Source organism: Pygocentrus nattereri, chromosome 23 (assembly GCF_015220715.1).
Source record: "Pygocentrus nattereri isolate fPygNat1 chromosome 23, fPygNat1.pri, whole genome shotgun sequence".
NCBI classification, from domain to species: domain Eukaryota; kingdom Metazoa; phylum Chordata; class Actinopteri; order Characiformes; family Serrasalmidae; genus Pygocentrus; species Pygocentrus nattereri.
In genome coordinates this window covers 3,142,345-3,164,999 of record NC_051233.1, presented here as the reverse complement: position 1 = coordinate 3,164,999, position 22,655 = coordinate 3,142,345, and the positions used below count along the sequence as shown (strand labels likewise).

Sequence of the window (22,655 nt, the reverse complement as noted above, 5' to 3'; positions counted from 1 at the left end):
AATGGACAGGGGAGCCAATGGCATGCCTGGGTCATGCTACAACATGAGTGACATCATGAGCTGAAGAGAACGGCACTAAAAAAGCCTGTTAGTACTCGCAGCAATACAAGACACAGATATGTACACAAAAGTTTGAACACGTAGACGCTGCATTGGGTCCAGCCAGGCACGTCGACGGCACCGCCATGTTGGGGAGGTCAGCATCTCTGCTGGACTGCATTCAGTGCCTTTACAGAGCGGCAGTTTGAGAAAGATACTGTCCACAATTCCACTGTTTCAGGAATATCGCTCTCAGAAAGTGGGATAGGATTATATAACGGAGGGAACGCAGTGATCCGCGCTCATGTCTGTGTGGTGTTTATGTGTAGATGTGGTCGTGTGGTTGGTGAAGCTCAGAGAACCTGCTGCTGTGGTTGTTTTTCCTCTGGTTTTATATTAAGCTTATTTCATTGAATGGTCTATTCAGGGGGTCTTAACTTGATGTAGTAGTTACTGATTTACAGTGATGGTTAAAGCTTTGTAGCTGGGTAAGTTACAGCGTTCCTTAATCCGTGTAGATGTTCATCATAGATCAGCGTCAGCACCTTCTTACACGGAGCTGAGGTCAGATTCTTATTCACCGGATTCTGGCTTGAATTTTCCCGTTCCACCTTAAATGGAGCGGCTTCAGGCACCAGAACGTTCCTGCTGCACCGTTTAAGGTGGAACGGGAAAACCGGAACAGGAAGCTGGCGAATAGGAAGCCGACTTCAGCTCCGTCCTTCTTCCTGTGTGTGGGGTTTATTTTATGGTGGTGTGTATTAATATTAGAAGAGATTCACTCATTGATGGATTTGCTGATGTGAGTGAGTTTGTGTTTTTTACTGGCGCTGAACTCGGTTTTTAACATCAGGTGCAGACTGAATACTTTCCTGCTGGTCCTGCTGGACGGCTAATTATCACCATCAGTCATTACAGTAATAAAAGCCGCCGAGAGCCGTCCGTGCAGCCCAGATTAGTCTGAGTCTGAGGATTAGAACTAAACAGATGTGGTGTAAATGGGTGGAGTAATGAGGAAGCTGTGGCTGATTTAATCCTGAGACTCATCGTCTCTCAGTACAAGTGAATCTGTCCACAAGAGGATCTTGACCTCTCCAACACGGCGGACGGTCAGACGTATCACCTCAGGTAGAGAACGACAGACGACGCGGCGTCTAGGAATGTGTATCTAGGAAATTCACACGTTCTCTTAAGTGAACACACTTAAACATGGCATGCCTTGCAAATTTTAGTAAGTTATATAATTTATAATTTATGTATTCATGTTTACTTGCTGAGTTTACTGTATGGGGGGGGAATAAAACATCAAATATGACATCACTTTTGCACAGGCCACATTTAATATTTTATTATTTCCCCAGTACAATAATTTCAGCAGATAAGCAGTACTGGTGCATCATGATGTGTAGACGTGGTGTGTTCTCTGTAGAAGATATACCAGCTTATTTTCACTCATTTGACTGATTTTTTTTTACAAAACATGTCATTTCAGCAGGGGTGCTGAAACTTTTGTACACATCCACGTTGTATATACAGGCATATGCATATTCAGAAACACATGCACACACAAAAGGAACACAATTGGGAGTTAGTGACAAAAGCAAGTGGGGTTAATATAGCTAATATATTAATAATATGCCGGTGTAAATGGTCCGAGAGCATTACTCACATCATCAGCCTTAGAGTCCTGCTCCTGAAGACTCTTCTGTAGCTCCTCCACCTGACTCTGACCTGCCAACAGCCTCTGATTCACCAGCCTGAGAGCAAGAAAGCAAGAGAGAGTCAGAAGACCTCATACAGCAAGTCTGATAAACTCACCCAGTGACGCAGCGACGTAAGCGTGTCCTGAACTGGGAAGACAGCCAGAGAATTTTGAGCCTGAGCCTAACGTATATAAAGTATATACTTTTATATAAATTACTTTATAAGCATAATTTGGTTTTTCATTCCAAACTTGACGCCAGCAACGTACCAGACAGTTCCCAACTTATCCAGCAGGAACTTTCTGCCATTCTTCAGTTACGAAATGTTCAAATGTGGAACCGCACAGAGCCTTTGCTGTCACTGTTTGAGCTCAGTAAGACAAATGTTTCCAGCTGGAGACAGATCTGAACTGCAGGGAGGTCAGTTTGGCACTTGCACTTTTTGATTACACAGCCACGCTGTTACAACACCACATGCAGAATGTGGCTTAATGATGTCCTGCTGGAATAAGCAGGGGTGTCCCTGAAAAAGACAGAGTCAAGAAGGCAGCATACGTTGCTCCTGGATGTGTTCCGCGTTACTGGTGCTTTCACAGATGTGCACGATACTCACAAAGGCTACGTTAACACAGCAGGCAAAAGTGGCCCAAATCCGACCTTCCCCCTCAGATGTGACACAGATGTGCGTCTCAGTGTGAACAGATAAACACACTGAATCTGATGTTTCTGTATCAAAAAATTAGAAGAGACTTACTGCAACTGCTTCGGGTTCGAAGAGGTTTTGAACGAAATGGCCAATCGTGACTGGAGGAGGCCGAGGCTGAAGCGTTTAAAGAGGACACGAACCAAAGAAGAGGCCCAATAACGCACCCTTTTTACCCAACTCGAACACATTCTGGGTGATGTGCCCAGCTGTTTACCTCTGGACAAGCCACATGAAGCTCTGTTCTTTTGCGCTTGTGGGTCGGTTTAGGAGCAGATCTGTTCACTCTACGCCAGTGTAGTAACACCACTGATCTCGGCACTCGCACTTGGTGACAGGAGAACAGATCGCCGGCCGCTCCACTCAAACAGGGAATGAATAACACTGCGTTTTAGCCATGCCCCCCCTGTCCAATTGTCGAAAAAATCGTAAGTGCGCCCTCTCCTGGCGACAGCAGAGTAGTGTCGCTTTCACTGCAGCACAAAACGCCACCAGGGCTTTAGCTAGAACGTGGAAGTGTGAGAGTGGTGTATTATACCGAAAATTCATCGAAGATGAATGAGTTACATGACACAGAGTTTCCCTGTTATCCGATTACTCCAGTGCACATAAACGCATTGACTGGATTACAGACAAAACCTGATTTTCTGCAGTTATCTGATTATTAAGTACATGTAAACACACTGAGGCTGTCAGGTTTAGTGGATGTGCTTAAGTAGTGAAACCTCCAAACCGTGCCGGACGCCGGTCCTCCAGGATTGGAGTTGAGGACCCTGGGCCTGAACACATTCCATCTTTCTTTAGTTTTAATAACCCTGATGGAATCACTACATCAGTCAGTCAGTCAAGCCATTCATGTTTTTGGTGAGGAGACACCTTCCATGCATGGAGGCTCCACTGCTTTACCCTGCTCTATATAATGATCTATATATCATTTTGTTGTTCTCTTTTCTGTCTGTAGGCTTCAGTGCTCTGTATTCCGCACTCACTCCCACCACGATCCGGGCGTTCCCAGCTAACAGAGCACTCTTCCTGTGACACAAGGCCAGCTGGAAACTCGTGATGTCACAGTTTGACAGTTAACGTTACATCCAGCATCAAATCCTTTGTTAATTCCTACGCTGAATCTCTCGTTAACCCCAGCTGCTATCTAGATTTCCAAAATAACCTGTGCGGTCACCTGTGAAATCACTCCGTTCTACCTTCGATTTGATTTATCCGTTTTAGATGCTCAGGGTGAGAATCCAAAATATCAAAATCTGCCAGTTTTCCATCAAGGGGGGAAGGCGTGAGGGCGTGAAGGATCACAAAGCTTAACTTCCTATTCACCTTTGTGCATTTTACCAATATAACATCCAACAGGGGGCAGCATGTACACTATACACACACACGTGCGAGTGTGTTACCTGTTCTCGGTCTCCAGCTCGTTCTTCCTGGCGTTTGCGTCCTCCAGGAGGCTCTTCAGTAGAGCGATCTGCTCATTATCAGAACCCTCCTGATTCAGCTTCAGCATTTTATTCTCATGCTGCAGACGGATCAGCCTCTCCCTGCACACAACACCAACAAGAACGTGTTACAACTGAAGGCATAAACAATGATGTCAGAGTCCTATCAGTACTGGCAGACGAACAACTTGCACCGATCAGGCATTTGGGCGGTGGGTCATTCTCAGCACTGCAGTAACACTGACGTGGTGGTGGTGTGTTAGTGTGTGTTGCGCTGGTCTGAGTGGATCAGACACAGCAGTGCTGCTGGAGTATTTAAACCCCTCAGTGTTACTGCTGGACTGAGAACAGTCCACCACCCAAAAATATCCAGTCAACAGCGTCCTGTGGGCACTGATGAAGGACCAGAGGATGACCAACACAAACTGTGCAGCAGCAGATGAGCTGTCGTCTCTGACTTTACATCTACAAGGTGGACCGACAAGGTAGGAGAGTCTAATAGAGTGGACAGTGAGTGGACGCAGTGTTTAAAAACTCCAGCAGCACTGCTGTGTCTCATCCACTCATACCAGCACAACACACACTAACACACCACCACCACGTCAGTGTTACTGCAGTGCTGAGAATGATCCACAGTACCTGCTCTGTGAGGGTCCATGGGGCTCCTGACCACTGAAGAACAGGGTAACAGAGTATCAGAGAAACAGATGGACTACAGTCTGTAACTGTAGAACTACAGAGTGCAGCTATACAGTAAGTGGAGCTGATAAAGTGGACAGTGAGTGTGGAAACGAGGAGGCGGTCAGAGTGTTTTGCCTGATTGGTGTATATTATCCAGAAATGACTGATTCCCAGCTGTTCTTTTACACTGATAAGAATCACAGACACAGAAACAAAGTGAGTCTGTTGTCGACAGTGTGCGCCCGTTATCTCTGTGTGCACAGCTATGCTGTCCTGCAGGCGGGTTATAAGAAAATAAACACAGAAAGGAACAAAGAAAGAGAAACAGAGGCGGATCATTTGCGCCGCAGGCCGTGTCTGAGTTCTGCTGCTGCTTCAGCTTTCGCTGACTGAAGGCAGGAAATGAAGACTTCAGACTTGGATTTCAGCTCCAGCAGCATCTGCACTCCACTTACACGTTCTTTATTTTTAGGATGCCCATTAGCTGCTATTCTTTCTGGGGTCCAGTAGACATACCATACAGTATAAAACAATCAACAAAACAAGTCCTACAAAACACGAGGAAAAATTAAAAGCAAAAAACAATAAAAGCAAAAGAAACTGAGAGAAAACAAAACACAAATGAAAAACAACAGGACAATTTAAGCCTTAAATAAGAGCAGAAATTGGGCTATTATAATATACCACAGTAAGGCATATGGATCGTTCTACTATAGCAGTTCAGAGAAAACTGAAAACACATGTCAGACTTTTTAATGACTTGGACTTTAGACTAAATTCCAAGTGCTACGTAGGAGAGCAGCGTTGTTTAACCCGAGTGTGGTGATGTGTGTGTTACTCAGTGGTCTGCTGGACCGACCACATTATTGTTTATTATAGCAATACAGTCATAACAGTTTAAGTGAAAATACCAGATGTTTAAAATATCACGTGTCCAGCGTAGGGTCTACTTTAGCAGCTGTAGCCAGTCAGCAGCCTGTCCGTGTTGTCCCCACACTAACAGCAGGCCGTGTAGGAGGAGAACAGAGTGAAGGACACAGCACCTCCACACTTTTACACACGTGTGTAGTATAAATGTTGGGGGGTGAACAGAGTGAAGCTCTGAAAATGGGTTATTTTATATGTTCCTTACAGAAAATGAGCAAAGGACTAGAACCTGAGGTTCAAATGATGAATTGCATCACTTTTACTTTGGGTAAACAGTGAAAATAGATCCCATAGACCTGAACGCCACACAAGGGTTAACAACCAGCTCAAGAGATGCCAACAGGCGTATTCAGTAATATTCTGTTGAGCTTCAAGCAGAATATTATAGTGAAGCTTTTAATATAAATGGTTAATAAAATATTAACTGCTAAGCTGCAGCATACAAAGTAAAAAACATTCTCAGAGTGTGTCAAAACATCCGAGGAAGGATCTCGGCATCGTCCACACAGCGTCACGATTGATGTAAAGTTCAGTAAAACCGCAGAAAAATATTGATTGCTCAGTTACGCAGGCGGAGAATCACTTACCATATACATTCAAACATACAGAGACCATGTTTCTGTATCAGCATTCCCTACAAAGGCTTGGTGTGTGTGTGTGTGTGTGTGTGTGTGTGTGGGAGGCGGCGTGAGAGGGACATACCGTATTTCTGGAGTGACTATTTCAGCAGCTAGCGAATCAGATCCTTCGTTACTGCCCAGTGGAACCAGTCCTACTGACAGAGGAACACACATATCAAAGACGGCAAAGCACTTACTATTCAGTACGTGGTTGGGCCGAACAATTTAGGGATCTATAACCCATTTTTATTTTTCTGACCAATACCCTGATTGCAGTTTAAATGCAGCTGTTCTTGTTAAATGAAGCTCCGGGTTCGAGCTTCGCGATACGGCCAAAAATGTTATCACGGTAAACAATTATTCATATTCTTCCATATCGATACGTATTGCAATAAATGTCAACTCAGTATGAACAGCAAACATTATCTGGCTCGGTAGGTCAGTGATGGATCACACCATCTTAGTGCCGATGGGTCCCAACACAGCCATGTCAGAGCGTATCACAGTATTCAGACACCAGCTAGCAGACGACTGGGTGTGCTGTAGTATTTTGATTGGTGAACTGAAACTGAGTCCGACTTTTAGCTACGTTTAAACTGAAAGCGGTGCTTTTGTGTCGTGTGGTGGTTGGTTAGTGTAGTGGGTAACACCTCTGCCTTCTACACTGTAGACTGGGGTTCAATCCCCACCTGGGTAACCACCCTACACTATACCAATAAGAGTCCTTGGGCAAGACTCCTAACACCACCTTAGCCTCCCTGTGTAAAACGATCAAATTGTAAGTTGCTCTGGATAAGAGCGTCAGCCAAATGCCGTAAATGTAAATGTCTGATCTACTGCATCATCAATTCTCTGTGCTGTGTGAGTGACGGAGCTGCTTCAAGTTGGCCAGCTGATAAAATCAGCCAGCCTGGAAAGATAACCCTCCCCCTCTTTCCAATGCCTCACAGCTTCCTCAGTTTACTTTCATTTAAATCAGGGCTGTAACTCACATGAACCCACTTCTTTCTGTCTCTTTCTTTGCTTGGGAACACTAAAATATGACTTTTTGAGCGCTGTGCTGTAGTTGTGAGGATTGAGGCTGTGATTTAACGCTGATAAAGCTTGTCAGGATATACGGAAAGAGGGGAGTTCACTCTACGCCAGTGTAGTAACACCACTGATCTCGTCACTCGCACTTGGTGACAGGAGAACAGATCGCCGGCCGCTCCACTCACACAGGGAATGGTAATTAAAAATATCGTAAAAAAATGGTAATATAAATATCGTTTTATTGCTCAGCCCTACTCCAGGTGTTTTTTTTTTTTGCCAAGAAGACCCAGAAAACGTCACACTGAAATCTCTGTCTTAAGTTTTAGGTGGCAAAATGTAATGTAAATCTATTAAAAGAGTTAATTAATAACATTAATTATTTATGGTATATTTAAAGTCACAGCTGTGGTAATGAGAGTGAGGAACTGACATGTGGAGCTGTTAATAACCTGCAGCTCAAAGACGGCATGAAAACGTCAGAGTTAACAGTGAGGACATGGCCGACCGATCTAGCAGGTCTGATGGTTTACCTGAGGTGAGCTGACCCTCTTGTGCCTGAACACAGCGCAGTTCCTCTATTGTCTCCTTTAGCGAGTCCCTCTCAGTCCTCAAACGCTACAGAGAGAGAGAGAGAGAGAGAGAGAGAGAGAGAGAGAGAGAGAGAGAGACAGACAGAGAGAGAGAGAGAGATACAGAGAGAGAGATACAGAGAGAGAGCGAGAGAGAGACAGAGAGAGAGAGAGAGAGACAGACAGAGGGAGAGAGAGAGATACAGAGAGAGAGATACAGAGAGAGAGCGAGAGAGAGACAGAGAGAGAGACAGAGAGAGAGAGATACACATTACTCCACCACAACCTAACACTCCTTAAAAGGAAAACAACATTTTCATTGCTTTTTTTTTAGCTAAAATGGATTATAAGTATAATTTTAACAGTTCCAAAACTGTTACTGTCCAAAAATTCTTGAGAGAGAGAGACAGAGAGAGAGACAGAGAGAGAGAGACAGAGAGAGAGACAGAGAGACAGACAGAGAGAGACAGAGAGAGAGACAGAGAGAGACAGAGAGAGAGACAGAGAGAGAGAGAGAGAGAGAGAGAGAGACAGAGAGAGAGACAGAGAGAGAGACAGAGAGAGAGAGAGAGAGAGAGAGACAGAGAGAGACAGAGAGAGAGACAGAGAGACAGAGAGAGAGACAGAGAGAGACAGAGAGAGAGACAGAGAGAGAGAGAGAGAGAGAGAGAGAGAGAGAGACAGAGAGACAGAGAGAGAGACAGAGAGAGAGAGAGAGAGAGAGGGAGAGGGAGAGGGAGAGGGAGAGAGAGAGACAGACAGAGAGAGACAGAGAGAGAGACAGAGAGACAGAGAGAGAGACAGAGAGAGAGAGAGAGAGAGAGACAGAGAGAGAGAGAGAGAGACAGAGAGAGAGAGAGAGAGAGACAGAGAGAGAGACAGAGAGAGAGAGAGAGAGAGAGAGAGACAGAGAGAAGCAGATGGAGGGACAGGAAACTACGTGGATCTGTGATAAAGGCACAGGAAGAGACCGAGACGCATTTTATCACTTCAGCCGCTGCTCGGTCTCTTCCTGTGCCTTTATCACAGGCGCTTCCTGACTAAACTCCCTGCACACAGGTAAACAGGTTTATTATCTTTCAGAGTTTGAAACGAATGAGAAAACCGGCGCACGTCCTGCGTTACTGCACTACTGAGACACGGCCCATAATATTCTCTCCCTCTGGTTACGCAGCCTGGAATAAACCAACACTGAACTGCTCAGCTGGTGGTCAATATAATGACACAGGTGCGGCAGTTTGACGTTATCGCTGTCATCACCAGCATTCCTACACGGCTCATATCATAAAAACACTTTGACTGGGATTTAGAGCAGATTTAGAGCCTGCAGTGTACAGTAACAGCATTAACTGCACAGTAATAAGCAGCCGATCGGACGGCAACCTGTTTAATCCTTTCATTTTATTTACTAAACCATTAAAGTCTGATGTCTGAGATTTTAAAGGGTCAATCTCAGAGAATTTAGATCCAACCCACACCCCCCCAGATCCAACCCACACCCCGCCCCCCCCCCCGCCCCAACCCCCCCACGCAGAAATCCGATTATGATCAGATTATTGAGTGCCTATAAACGCGCTCAGTGTTAAAAGCCCAGTCCATACAGTCCACATAGTGAAAGTGTCTTCTGGATTCACTTTTTGTGATGTCACAAAAAAAGCAATGCATTCACATTCGTGGGCCTATTCAGCCTTTTGCAGTTCAGCCCCAACAATTCACACTGAAATGATCTCTTTTCAGTTCTGACCGATTTGAATGTACCGCAACACAGGGCAGCCAATCAGAAAACGGGCCATTTGCATAGACCAGCCTTAAAGGTACGGTAACAAAAACAGCCCGTTTCATTTTAAGGCTCGGAGGACGGTCATGTATGAATGCATCATGAATGTTTTTGATACGTTAACCTACAGAAACACCACCAGCTGGAGAAAAAATGGACAATCCTGTGGTGATGATCAATAAAAGCATTAAAATTTAATATAATTGGTACTACTAGAAGTTAATTTGAAGTATAACTAGCATCTGTAACACTGAAGTATAACAGTAAATTTGGCGTCACTAAACGCACTGAATGGACATGAGCGGCTTTATTTATTTTCAAAAATAGTTCGGTTTATTCACGCTGATCCTTCCACGTCTTCTCAGTGAAAGTCGGTCTTCTAGACAGCCCAGCATGTGTGCAGCATGACTGACGCAGCTCTCTTGCCATCAAATCAAATACTTTTGCCTAGTTACTGGTTTCAGATAGCCCATAATATTCCCTCTCACTGGGTTAAGTTGTTATCCAGTAGATATAACATATCGCTGCTTTCGGAACAAAATCTCATATCTCCATTTCTGCCGTCCTTCCGTTTTTGACATCATTTGAAAATGCTTATGGTCTTTAACATTATGGGTGAAGTTCATGATGAGTGGAGCAAAATAAACCAAAATAAACCAAAATAAACCAAAATAAACGGCCCTAAACTACTCAGGAATAAAATCTGGTTCCATTGACTTCCATTAAAAGGACGTTTTTTCCCTTCTCCTGTAAAGGTCCCGTTTTGGACATTCGAGGTTTTGTTCCGATAGCAGCGATACGGACGCATGAAGTTTATATGTCTCTAGAAGACGTCTGAGGTCATCAGAAACGTCCTTACGTCTTTCTCCTTCTGAAGTGAGTCCACTTTCTCTTTCAGACGCTTGCACTCAAACTCCATCTTATCCGCCTTTTTGGATTCCTCGGAGAGTCTGTTCTGGAGCTCGACCACCTAAGATCACAAAAATATTAACTGTTAGACTGAAAAATGGAGATACAAGGTTTTGTTCTGACAGCAGTGATACGATAAATGTACATTTTTTTTTTCTTTTTAGCAACAAATATACAATACAAGAGACAGACAAAAAAGAAAATACAGGCACAAAGAAAATACACCCAACAGACAGGCAGACAGACAGACAGACAGACAGACAGAATATAAGGTAAACAAATAAAGTGAGACAAGCCAAACAAAATAAGGTATAATAATAATAATAATAATAATAATGACAGACAGGCAGTATATATGAAGTAAATAAAGTGGTAAACATATGTATACACACACACACACACACACACACACACACATTCAACATCTTTGTACATAAAATACAATAATCTATCACATCAGTAATAAGTAATCAATATTGCTTTGCTGCGCAGAAGAAAAGGAGAGCCAGGAGGCCCCCAAGCACCCCCACTAACCGTTTTCTGTCCCCTCTGTAATCTTCCTCTGTCCCCCCCCACCCCAACCTGCTTCCCAGCGCAGGCTGAACATCACATCAGAGCCACTGTCCAGGTCTCACTTAAAAGGTCACTTTGCACAGGATTCCTCTGAAGTGCCTATCTAGCCTTAATGAAACGGCCACTTTGCTCACTATGCTCACCTTTGCTCTCTCTGAGGAGGCGCCAGAGCTCTGCCACAGCAGCAGGGGGATGGACGGTGGAGGTGGTCTAAGTATTAAGGCTGAACGATTTGGGGAAAACATCTAACTTTTCTGATCGATACCGCGACTGCGATTTAAACTGCGATTATTTTTGTCCAGGCCTGTTATTTTGCCCAAGAAGACCAGAACATCCACCTTTTTCTGGCTTGAGACTTGAACACGGATCATGCCGGACTACCAGTTAGCTGTGGTTGTGATGTCATAGCCTACAGTTGTTTGGATGCTTCTGACCTGTCCAACTCATCTACAGGCAGCTTCAAGCTCTAAAATTAGGTTAAATGTTCCTCACTTAAGACTGTTATTAAAAAAAGACCTGTAATTAATATTGCGGCTCCTGCGATTTGAAAATTGCAATTTCGATATAAAAAAGGATTCACTTTCGATGCTACTCTAGGCTAAAGGCCCTAAAGCCCTGTTCATATAAAAAGGCAGTGCTGTGTTTGATGTTTTCATGTTTTTGTGTCTGCAGTTTTAGGTTTGTGGATTAATAGTTGATCGCTGACTAATAACGGCAAGCTAAAAAATAAATAAATAAATAAATAAATAAAATCGATCGATCGATAATATGCTCGTCCCTAGTCGATGCCAAAGCGTCAGTATCAGGATCGATACCAGTACGATATCAGCGCAACACTACCTGTAAAACCTGCTGTTCTGTTTACAAGCCTCAGAAAACTTCAATACCACGACAGATACTGCGTATGGTAAAACACAAGTATCGCCATGTTATGGTTCTACATGTATCGCCCAGTCTAATGCACCTGTCTCTTGTAGGTCTCCAGCTGAGCACGGGTTGCGTTGGCCTTGCGCAGTTCTTCCTCCAGGCTGACCGTGTTCTGCATGTAGCTGGTGTTCTTCTCCTCCAGCAGCTTCACCTGCCGCCGCAAATCCCCCAGATCTTCGAGCTTCTTCTTATAGGACTCCACCTGAGCCTCCAGCTTTGACACTTTATCAGACGAGTGTCTGAGAGAGAGCGAAAAGGACAAGACGGCACATTTTGTCAGTTGAATAAGTTGTTTAGGTAACACTTTATTTGAAAGCTGCCTACATAGGAACTTCATAACGCATGCATAAGCATTAAATAATAATTCATAAGGCTACACTTGAGCATTTATGAGGAGATTACAAGATGATGTGGTTCATGTAAAGAAACAGCAGGCCTTCAACTGATACGACACTCACCTGGTCTGTTATAGCATCATTCCCAGATAAGAACACCTGATGTATGACTTTCAAAGGTATGTTGAGGCTTAACGCACTTAAGCATCTCAAGCGGTTTTATTTTAATGAACTATTTCTAGTAAAATAGACCTGAAAAACAGACGTAGCAGTTCATGACTGCAGTCTCCTTAAAGGTTGGACATCACACCGTGTGACCGTTTTGTGCAGATTTTATTGGGCATGACATGGTAAGTGAGTAGGGATCACACACACTACTCAACATCAACATCAACGTGGTATTTTTAGAGTTTTAAATGTACACAAACTCGATTGTGCCTTAAACTCGGCTCATTATACAGCTTCGCTCCACACGTGAGAGACTTCGCCATTTTTCTTTCTTTACTTGCTGTGTTTTCCTCCATCACTCTCTCAGCTTTCATTGGCTTTCGCAGGAACCTGTTCAGATCGAGTCGATGACCAGTTCAGCCAAATCAGCCTCACACACGACTTTGTTGAGTTGGATAAAAAAAAGTTTGATAAACTCCGACTGGTCTGCCAAAACTCAGCCTCACACACGACTCGACTCTCTCCAGCTGTCGACTCTGACTGACCCAAAAATCTGCAGACTAGAGCCGACCAGCCAGATTGAGAACGCAGCTTAAAATCGGGGTAAAACTAGTACTTTTGTACTTTAAGTAGAAACATACAGTACTAATATATGCTGTTCTTAACTGGGCCTCTGCCTTGTAAGTTCCACTACTTGTGAAGGACGCTTAATAACCGTGTTATAAACAGGCCCCTCTCGTCAATACAACCCCATTCGTTTCATAAACCATTGCATGTATAAAGCCATCTTATGTTCACTGCCTCGCTGAGGCGTGGCTTCTGACTTACCTCAGCACGTCCATTTCATCTTTTAGGGACTGAGCCTCATCTGCCAGAGAGGTCAATTCCTCGTTCTGACTCTTGACCTCCAGAAGCTCCTTCTCCAGCTCTTCGCAGCGGATCCGGTAGTCATCTTTGGACGCCTCTAACCTGGAATCCACAGAGATTTTAGCCAAAACGGCTCAAAACAAGGATCAGCCGGCCTTCATCATAACGGGAAGCTCTTAAAACACTGAAACATGAAAACACCCAAGTGGACATACACGTGGTGAAGCAGGCAAAAAGGGGAACCAGCAGTGAACACAGTGCTCAGCCAGCAAAGCGAAAGAGGTGCCAGATCCTACATCCCCTTAAGCCCATAAGGTGCCCCAGTGAGAGGGTGTCTATGCCCGAGAGGTGCCCTCCATGCCCGTGCTAGGTGCCGTTACCTCCACTGGGGCAGGGCCAGTATGGGGCTGATGCTCCGAGGAGCCAAAGGAAAGGGCAGGGGCTGACATTCCCAGCTTACATGAGAGAGTGCCGACTCGCTCATCCTGCCACAAGAAGCCAGCGCTAGCATTAGCATTGTTTGAAAAGCTTAAGTTCTCGTGATTTTATCATTTTATCAGCAGTATGGCAAACACAGGCACTACTAAGCGTGAGCATCGAAATACCACAGAAAGGCTTTTATCACTTTGTCTGGCCACTGAATAATTAACTAGGCAGGACTTGTGAGTGGCATGAGTATAAGAGTCGTTCTATGGAAGCGTCCACTCCAAGTGTCCCTCGCGTTTACAGGTATATTACACTTGAAAAAACATGTTAGTGTATTTATTTATTTATTAATTTATTTATATTTTAACACAAAATGATAAGTCATTTGAACAGTTTCACCTTCTTGAGCCTCAATTGAGCAACACTGGTTTATAAATCAATCCTATAGAATTCCAAGCACCACAGAAGAGCTCGTCCTCGCAGTCGTGTGTGAAGGCCGAGGACTTATTTTGAGGTGAAAACGTGTTTTTCTGTGATTTTAACTGCAATAATCTCTACATGACTGTGAAATGTATGATTTAAATGACAAAGAAAACAAAGGACAAATAAATATTATAAAATATAGAATGAAAGTCCCCCAGGAGTCGTGTCTCTGGTGTCCCTGCGTAACAAAAAATCTCCTAATTTAAAATAAGTCACACCGATGACGTCACTCGACGTCCTTTCACCCGTTTTCTGAGGATCTATGAAGAAAAGCTGGTGGTGAGTCCACTGCGTCTCTCAGTTCTCAGAGATTCTCTCATTCAGCTCATGATCTCATATGAAGCTTCTAGCTGACGTCACTGGTGTGACCGACTTTATTCAGAGGTAATAGTGGAAAAACAGATTACAAATGGATTAAATTCCATATTTTAGTGGACGTTCCCTGATTGACAGCGTGTGGTTTGATGTTCTGTAAAATGCATCGTTCATTAAAAACGTCTCTGGTGTTTCCTTCATTATGTGCAACACCGATGAGGATCAGTAACAGCAGTGACTCTCGTGGACAGACAGAAAAGTGGACGTTTCTGTAGAACGACCCTTTAGCAGCAGCATTTGAATGGGCCTGGTCACAAACTATTCGCTCACCCACTAAAGAGCTTGGAGTGTTTAGCATCAGCAAAGAAACCTTGCAACTCTGAGATGATGTTTTCAGATGAGAAGGAAAAACCGTCTTAACAGCAAAGTGCGTTAACAAAAGATTCAATCTCCAATTTTGATCATTTTCAAGTCACTCTGAGTCATTCCTGCTGGTCTGTTGGCCAAAAAATAGGCACACTGTGTACATGTAGGGCAGCCAGACCTCGGAGGTTTAGACACGACAGTGGTGACAGCTATTGTAAGATGGTAGTAGTGATAGTTTTACCGTACACTGCTAGCCAGCAAAGCCTAAGCAGGGAAAGTACTGTCCATGTGTTGGCACAAAAGGCAGAACATTATACTCAGCACCAAGTTCCTCCCCATTTACAATGAAACAGCCCATTAACTCAGTGTTTATAGGCTTTTAATCTGTCCACCATGACCAGCTGAGCCTACAAGCCCCGAAAGAGGCTGAGAAAAGAATCAATAAACTCACCACCCTTGATCTCCCACTTTGAATTACAGCCAGGCTGTCTACTTTAACTGGACACACTCAGCCCCTGGCCTTATGTTTTATAAAGCGTATTAAATTCCCTTCGAGTGTTTTGAGCCACGGCACTCAAAAGGAACATTTAATCGAACGACACGAGGTCGGTCTGGTTTTACCTAAATAAATCGAAACAGAAGATCCATTACAGGTCCAGACCTTTTATATCAAAACAACCAAAGCTGATTAGTCCTTCAGTAGTGCCCAAGACTACTAAGGCTGCGTTCACATTACCAGGTCGAAGCGGCACAAATCCGATTTTCTGCCCTGATGTGACTCAGATCTGATGTTTTCAGGGCCGTGTGGACACAAATCGGATCTTTTCAAATCCGACCCGAGCCGCTTTCATATGCGGATATCCGATTCGTGGCCACGCGACCTTAATGTGACGCTCAGATCGGAATTCATCTGCTTTTTTCCCCCCACTGTGCGTGCGCCGTCATTCAGCGTTACCATGGCAACAGCGCCGAACAGTCGTTAAAGCCTGTAAACGGTGGAAAAGCAGCTCGTCTCACCTTTTCCTCCTCCGTCTGGCTCTAATAATGAAGCCGAGAGCTGATCAGAGTTAATGATCTTCTCAGCGAAGCTCGTTCTGCTCGTTAGTTTGTGCTGATGATGCAGTGATTCAGTCACGTGACGTTACTGAGCAGGAGGAGCTCATGAGGGTCAGTTCAGGCCGGTTCATCACATTAATGACCGATCTGAATCACTGACCTAAACGAGTGTGAACCGTCGAGTCCGAGAGATCGGAGGCTCACAATGTGAACATAGCTTTCATGGCCCGGATGGGCAGGCTAGCTGATCCGAGGGCTTGAATTTACTGTGATAGTTCGGCGAAAAATCGAATTTGCTCAGGAGGTCACAATCCCCAGTGATGCCACAGTCATCTGAGAGCATGACCGCTCTCACTTTAAACCATTACGGCCCTCCCTCACCTGAAGGTCTCCTCCTGAAGCTGCTCCAACTGCGTCTGCAGCTGAAGGTGTCGCCGCCCTGCAGGACTGTTCAGGTCCTCGATGGAGTCGGACTGATTGAGCCGCTCCATCAAGATCTGATTCTCAGCCAACAGGCTGCCCTTCTCCTCCTGTAGAGCCGCAACCTGAGAGAGACAGACAGACAAACAGGCGGATGGAGAGGGAGAAAAGATGTCAGGAAACATGCGGAAGAGGAAAGTAAATATAACAGAAATATAATAGTTACTTTCAACTTTTGTTAGGCTGCTTGTTCTGTTATTGTTTTTATCTGTGCATCAACTTTTCAATACATGCATTTCTGACAATCTTTAAGAAAAATACAATATTCTACAATAAAAATTCAGTGACTGCAAAATGACTGTGTTTGTGTTAAATACTCAATGTAACATGAATCTGTGGGGACTGTAGAGTCAAACCGGTCCTACATTCTCGGTGTTTGTCACTTAAAACTAAAGGACAAGCACAAAAATACTGAAAGTAGTGGAAAACTTGACAACCAAGTAAGCAAAACAGAAAAAAGCACAGCTAAAACAGGAGCCACTGGGGCTTCATGCGGTTTAATGTGGCTGTAATGAGTGAGCTCTGTCTCCACACACAAGCAAAGCAGCAGAGATGCTCACAGGACCCACACAGAAGCACAGAGACCATGGGGCTTCACATGACATGGCGAGAACATGAGAAACGGTTTGGTTTTTAACTCGGAGCGAGCTGCTTATGATCATTAATGCCTTTTCCATTAGGGTTGGACTCATTTTAAAACGTTTGCAGCTGTTCCAGTTTATTATGTACGGTGGGCTGGACGACCCAAACAAACTGCAAAGTAAAACGAGCTGCCAACGCAGAAAACACTCATCAAAATGACGACACGGCGCCGCATTTCACACACGGAAACACATGCAGCTTCAGGAACACTGATCACCAGTCACAACACAGCGGAGAGGAAAGAGGAAAGAGGACGGAGCCATTCGGACCTTTACATTACGTGCAGTATAGCAGTTCATTTTCAGTTCAGCAGATTATGACTATCACTGCATCGCAATTTTATGCAAATAAGCAGCGGAACGACGTGCGGATCACCATAGGAACTGAGCACTGAGCCAGAGCCGGTTTATGAGGAGCCTGGCCACTTCCTATGTCCCTCGTTATATTAAAAACAGGACTGCAAAACAGCAGAGGGCGTCCTCAATGAATGGGAGTAAATGGAGCAATGTATGTATGTTGGCATTACCGCTGAGTGCTGATTGGTTGGCATTACTGCTACTGAGTGCTTATTGGTTGGCCAGCGGAGCAGCTCATTGGCTGTTCGCGCTCACAGACATCATGAATGTATATGAGGCGCCTTCGTAAACTCCTATAACTCTAAGTATAGAGTTTATACATAATAAATGTTTCAGCATTTATAAACTACGATGCTGCTCAAACGCTCCATATCAACCCCTTCATTTTGAACTGGCTCGGGGGCGCCCCCTAGTGTTTGAGAAACCTGGAAGACGTTCACAGTGGTGATTCTCCTCTCTACAAGTTCTCGGATTGAGCAGCGTAGCACGCGCTTTCTCTCGGCCCCGCGACCATTTTTGGTACCTACTAGGTTGAATTATGACGGCGGTGTGTCGTCGCACCTAGACACTCGCAAACTGACTGCACAGACATGGGGATTAAAGACGATTGAGCACACAAGCGATCCCGCTCCAGGATTTTCATTGGTCGTGTTAATGCATCTGATTTGCGCTTGCCGTCGAAACCACGGCAACCAATGGTCTGCTGGAGTTTAGAAACGCCCACAGGCGATGAGTGACCAGCGATTCGGGTGACACGAGGCGAAAAGTCACCGCCGGTGTGAACGCAGGGTTAAAGTTTAACCAATAAAACTGCCACAGCACAGGTACGACGCTGCGAGTGGGATGAGAGTGGCTGATCTTCTCTACTCCTCTCAGGGATTTTCCATCAGATATTCCATCCAGTCTTCGGGAAACATCTCCGCTGTGGTGTGAACGGCTTTGCGGCGTTTCTGAAGATGCCCGTGTTTTCTTCATCTGCGGTGTGTAAAATGTAGCTCCGATGTGGTCAGCTAGAGTGTGTCTGCAGTGTGTTTATGAGTTTGCAATGCATTTTCAACTGTCGCTGTGGTCAGAACAAAACCTCGCCTCTCCAAAACGACAACTTTACAGGAGGAGGAAAGAAATAGGCTTTACTTTTAATGGAAGTCAATGGAACCAGACATCATCCAAGTCATTGTGGGCCGCTTCTTCAGGTCACGTCACCGAGAAATTTACGCACAATGTAAAGAACAGCAGGCATTTACAATGAACGACAAAAACCGAGATACAAGGTTTTGCTCCGGCAGCAGCACTGTACTGTGAATGGGGTCTTGTCGGCCCCCGTAATGCGGGCAAAGTATGTTGCGTAGTTAAAAGGCCCTATTAGCAGCTTCACTGAAGCCTGAATGCTTTCTCTCTATTTCTATATTTAACAGTATGTCATACGGCGTTAAACACCACATTACCAAGTCTACTTCAGATTCAGTTCAACACAGTCTGAGGCACATGTGTGATGATCTAGGTGAGATAAGTGGTGGTTATAAGCTTCCATTAGCTACACTGCAGCTCCAACGCAAAGCAAAAGAAGCAAACTTCAGACACCAAACGTCCTGGCAGATCAACTACACGTGTAATCGTGACATTTAGCTGAACTTCAGCTTAAAACAACAGCCTAAAATTTGATGTGTGCTGCCTTCACTACTCTACAAAGGCTGTAATGCATCTAAAAAGGCCTGTTTATCCTCCCTATACTGAGCCCCATAGGGAGCCACGGGTTTGGGATGAGCGCAGTTTTGCGCTTTATCTAGTAAAACTGTCTGAAAGTTGCTGCAAAGACTCATGGGTAAGCAGTCTGCCATTGCCATGGAAACTAGGGGCACTCTCACACACAGGTGGAGGGGGGTTGAGTGGAATTAGTCTGTGGAGTCACACAGCATTGAGGAGCAGTCGATGCACGACACACACACACACACACACACACACACACACACACACACACACACACACACACACACACACACACACCCAGGGCCCAACCGACAAAACATATGTAAATAAAACTGTAAATATAAATAAAATACATCATCTACAGAGAACAAACAAATATGGTATTTTTCTGCAAATTTTACAGCACAATTGATATTTATTTGTTTTACTCCTGTTGGAACAAAACCTCATATCTCCAAGATAGTCACTTTACAGGAGAGGGAAAAAACATGCTTTACTTTTAATGGAAGTCAATGGAACCAGGAAGTCAATGGAACCAGACATCAGCTCATTAACACAGATGTGATCAGTGCTGGCCTTCAGAGAACTTTAGCTGATGTTAACAGCTGAGAGATGAACAGTCGTCCCCCTAACGGAGCGGCAGACCCCTGGTATAACTCTACTCTCTGGAGATTTAAATGAGGTTTAAATGGAGGAACATGAGCGTTATCAGACTGAATGTTGTGGGTCGGAAAACGACGTCGTGTCTCGACAGACGTGACTCTTTTCTAGTGCAGTTAGGAGAAGCAAACAACACTGTAAAGAACACTGACAAGTGCCACTGATCTATATCCATTAACATTAATATCATTAGTTAGTCAAAAACTGAATGCTCATATCGGTCGGGCGCCAGCACGCACTCATTCTCTCAGACACCCACACAGTTAAAGGGCCTGCACAACTACTGAGGGATGTTATAGAAAGCAGGCAGCAAACTCTGGACGCCAAAACACCACAGAGTGAGAGAGCAGGAGGAGTGAAAAAGGGAACATTACCCTCTCCTCTAGTTCAATATACTCTAATCTCAGCCTATCACGATCCTCCTGCACGAGGTACGCCTTCAGAGCAAGGCAGAGGGTAGAAATCACCAAAAAAAAAGATACAGGAGAGAAGGAGGAAAAGAGAAAGAAATAAAGACATACAGAAATACAGTTTCTATACTTTACACAATGGCTGGCACTTAAAATGCAAGGCGAATGCTGGAGGCCTACTACTTTCTACATGAACATGAACCTCCACTACAGCCAATGAGGTCTACTGCCATTCTGATCAGAGGAAAGCAGCTACTGAGGAAGACAGAGATGGTGCCGATCTGATACCCAGGATCACGTATGGCAAAAAAGGCCAAGTATGATCTGATTCCATACTAAAGAACTTTGTACTGTATTAAAGAACTTCGGTTGGATGGTCATGGAGTTTAGGTTCGGTTTAGCTGCTCTTAGTTTGGGGCAGTCGTGGGCTGAAGGTCCGGGAACCGGCCCGGTGATCGGACGGTCGCCGGTTCCATCCCCAGAGCCGACAGTGCATGACTGAGGTGTCCCTGAGCAAGACACCTAACCCCCACCTGCTCCCCGGGTGCTCACTGCCCCCTAGTGTGTGCGCTCACTAGTGCTCCTCTAGTGTGTGTCCTCACTTCACTGGGGTTGGGTTAGATGTGGAGGTGGAACTTCCCTGCTGTGGGACTAATAAGGGTCACTTAATCTAATCTCTTCAGTGATCTGCTCTGTAAAAATGATCTTTAATACAAACGGCGTCTGAGATTTTTGGCTTTCAGCAGTAAACGCTAAGCATACAGTAATATGTGTACATAAAAGACATGTTCTGTTAATGTGAGGGGAGATTTTACAAAATCAATAAAAGTTAAAAATTTACATTTATTTCATGCAATTATTCAATAATTTGCCTTACGATTCGGTCACGTAAATTCTGACGGGCAAACCAAAATATACCCTGGAGGATACCTAGAACTAGCATGGTCAGCTAGACAACAGGCTAAAAGAGCCAACAGATATCCATGGCCTTTCAAAATCTCCTCAAAACACAGAGCGGCTGCGACAAGCGCCTTCTAATTTTTACAGAAACATCAGCCGAAATCAAGACGAACGTCGGGTTGGACTGACGTATAAGCCGCACGAATTCTGGCTGGTCAGACTGAGTCGCACTGCCGCAGATTCCTTACACGTCAGATCAGAAGCGTCTCACATCAGAACTGAAAATGTCAGATTCAGTGTGTTTATCTGTTCACATAGACACACGTGTGTGTAACAGACTGGGGCGGTCGTGGGCTGCAGGTCAGGGAACCAGCCTCGTGACTGGAAGGTCACTGGTTTGATCTTCTGAGCCGAATGAAGTGCCTTTGACTGCTCCCCGGGCGCTGTGGATAGGGCTGCCCACCGCTCCGGGCAAGTGTGCTCACCGCCCCCTAGTGTGTGTGTTCGCTAGTGTGTATGTGGTGTTTCACTTCACTGATGCTGTGGGATTAATACAGGTCGCTTAATCTTAAAACATATGAGGTAAAAAGTCAGATTTGGGCCCCTTTCACCTGCTGTGTGAACAAAGCCTTCCAGACTGAATCTTGATCAGCCGATACTCAAAGCTTCAGTAGCGGCATCAGAAAAGTGAAAGTGGTATCGTGCCATCTCTAGAGGAAAGCGCTACATCTTCACCAATACAGCAGCTCGCACTCACAGTGTGGTACTGAAATGTCTGGTAATGAAAACGTCTGGGCAGTTCGGGAAGTGAAAATGCTTTACACAGATGCCAAACCATCAGTTTCAGCAGCTGCAGCGCATCGGAAGCTACCTTACTATGCAGTTCGCTCTACGAACGCGCACTACAGAGATGGAGATGGCTGAAATAAATCTGAAGAAAACAAGCTTTTCTTAAAGCGAGAGGCAAAGAAGAGCAACTTAATAATTATGTGGCAAAGAAAACATGAAGCCATTCAAAACTATGTCAAATGCAGGTGTAAGCAAGCTGATGTACGCTAAGAGAGAACTTACCTGCATGTCCAGCTCGTGGCAGCGCTGGGCGATTTCCTCCTTAGAGGCCAGAGCGTCGTTCAGCTCCTCCAGCGTCTTTTTCAGCTGAGGACACATTTACACGACCAGCAAACACAAACTGAGATTCAATCAAGTGAAGCCATGAACAGTACGACGTTTAATCGCTTCCCAACACACACACACACACACACACACACACACACACACACACACACACAGAGAACGAGAGCTGGGCAATATTACAATATTTACTACTATTGCTGTAAATTATATCTCAATACGTTAAAACACGATTTTCAGAGCATATCATAGAAATTGTCAATACTATAAGAACACTGACCAACTGCATGTTTCATTAAAAAAGAGCATATTTAGTCCCGTTTAACTGGATTTAGTGCAGTACAGTAGGTGCAACACAAATAATAATATTAATACGCATTATAACATCATAAACAAGTGAGAAGTTGTTTTCTGTGATACAGACGGCTTTAACAGCTATGGAAAAACT

At 44.6% G+C, this 22,655-nt stretch overlaps 1 protein-coding gene across 5 annotated transcripts in view; it reads right to left on the bottom strand.

Moving 5' to 3' along the window:
• The window catches only part of hook3 (hook microtubule-tethering protein 3), a 59,990-nt gene that overhangs the window by 14,077 nt on the left and 23,258 nt on the right, over positions 1 to 22,655 (bottom strand). For 2 of the 5 annotated variants that reach the window (XM_037533664.1, XM_037533666.1), the window contains exons 8-16: positions 22,148 to 22,231; positions 16,303 to 16,466; positions 13,237 to 13,377; positions 11,943 to 12,144; positions 10,356 to 10,466; positions 7,681 to 7,765; positions 6,201 to 6,273; positions 3,852 to 3,992; positions 1,709 to 1,796 (exon numbers count right to left, since the gene is read on the bottom strand). In XM_037533664.1, coding sequence (XP_037389561.1) covers positions 1,709 to 1,796; positions 3,852 to 3,992; positions 6,201 to 6,273; positions 7,681 to 7,765; positions 10,356 to 10,466; positions 11,943 to 12,144; positions 13,237 to 13,377; positions 16,303 to 16,466; positions 22,148 to 22,231 — 1,089 coding nt within the window. Of the gene's footprint in view, positions 1 to 1,708; positions 1,797 to 3,851; positions 3,993 to 6,200; positions 6,274 to 7,680; positions 7,766 to 10,355; positions 10,467 to 11,942; positions 12,145 to 13,236; positions 13,378 to 16,302; positions 16,467 to 20,140; positions 20,204 to 22,147; positions 22,232 to 22,655 lie in introns of all 5 variants that reach the window. The other 3 variants (XM_037533662.1, XM_037533663.1, XM_037533665.1) reach the window with 3 other exon arrangements.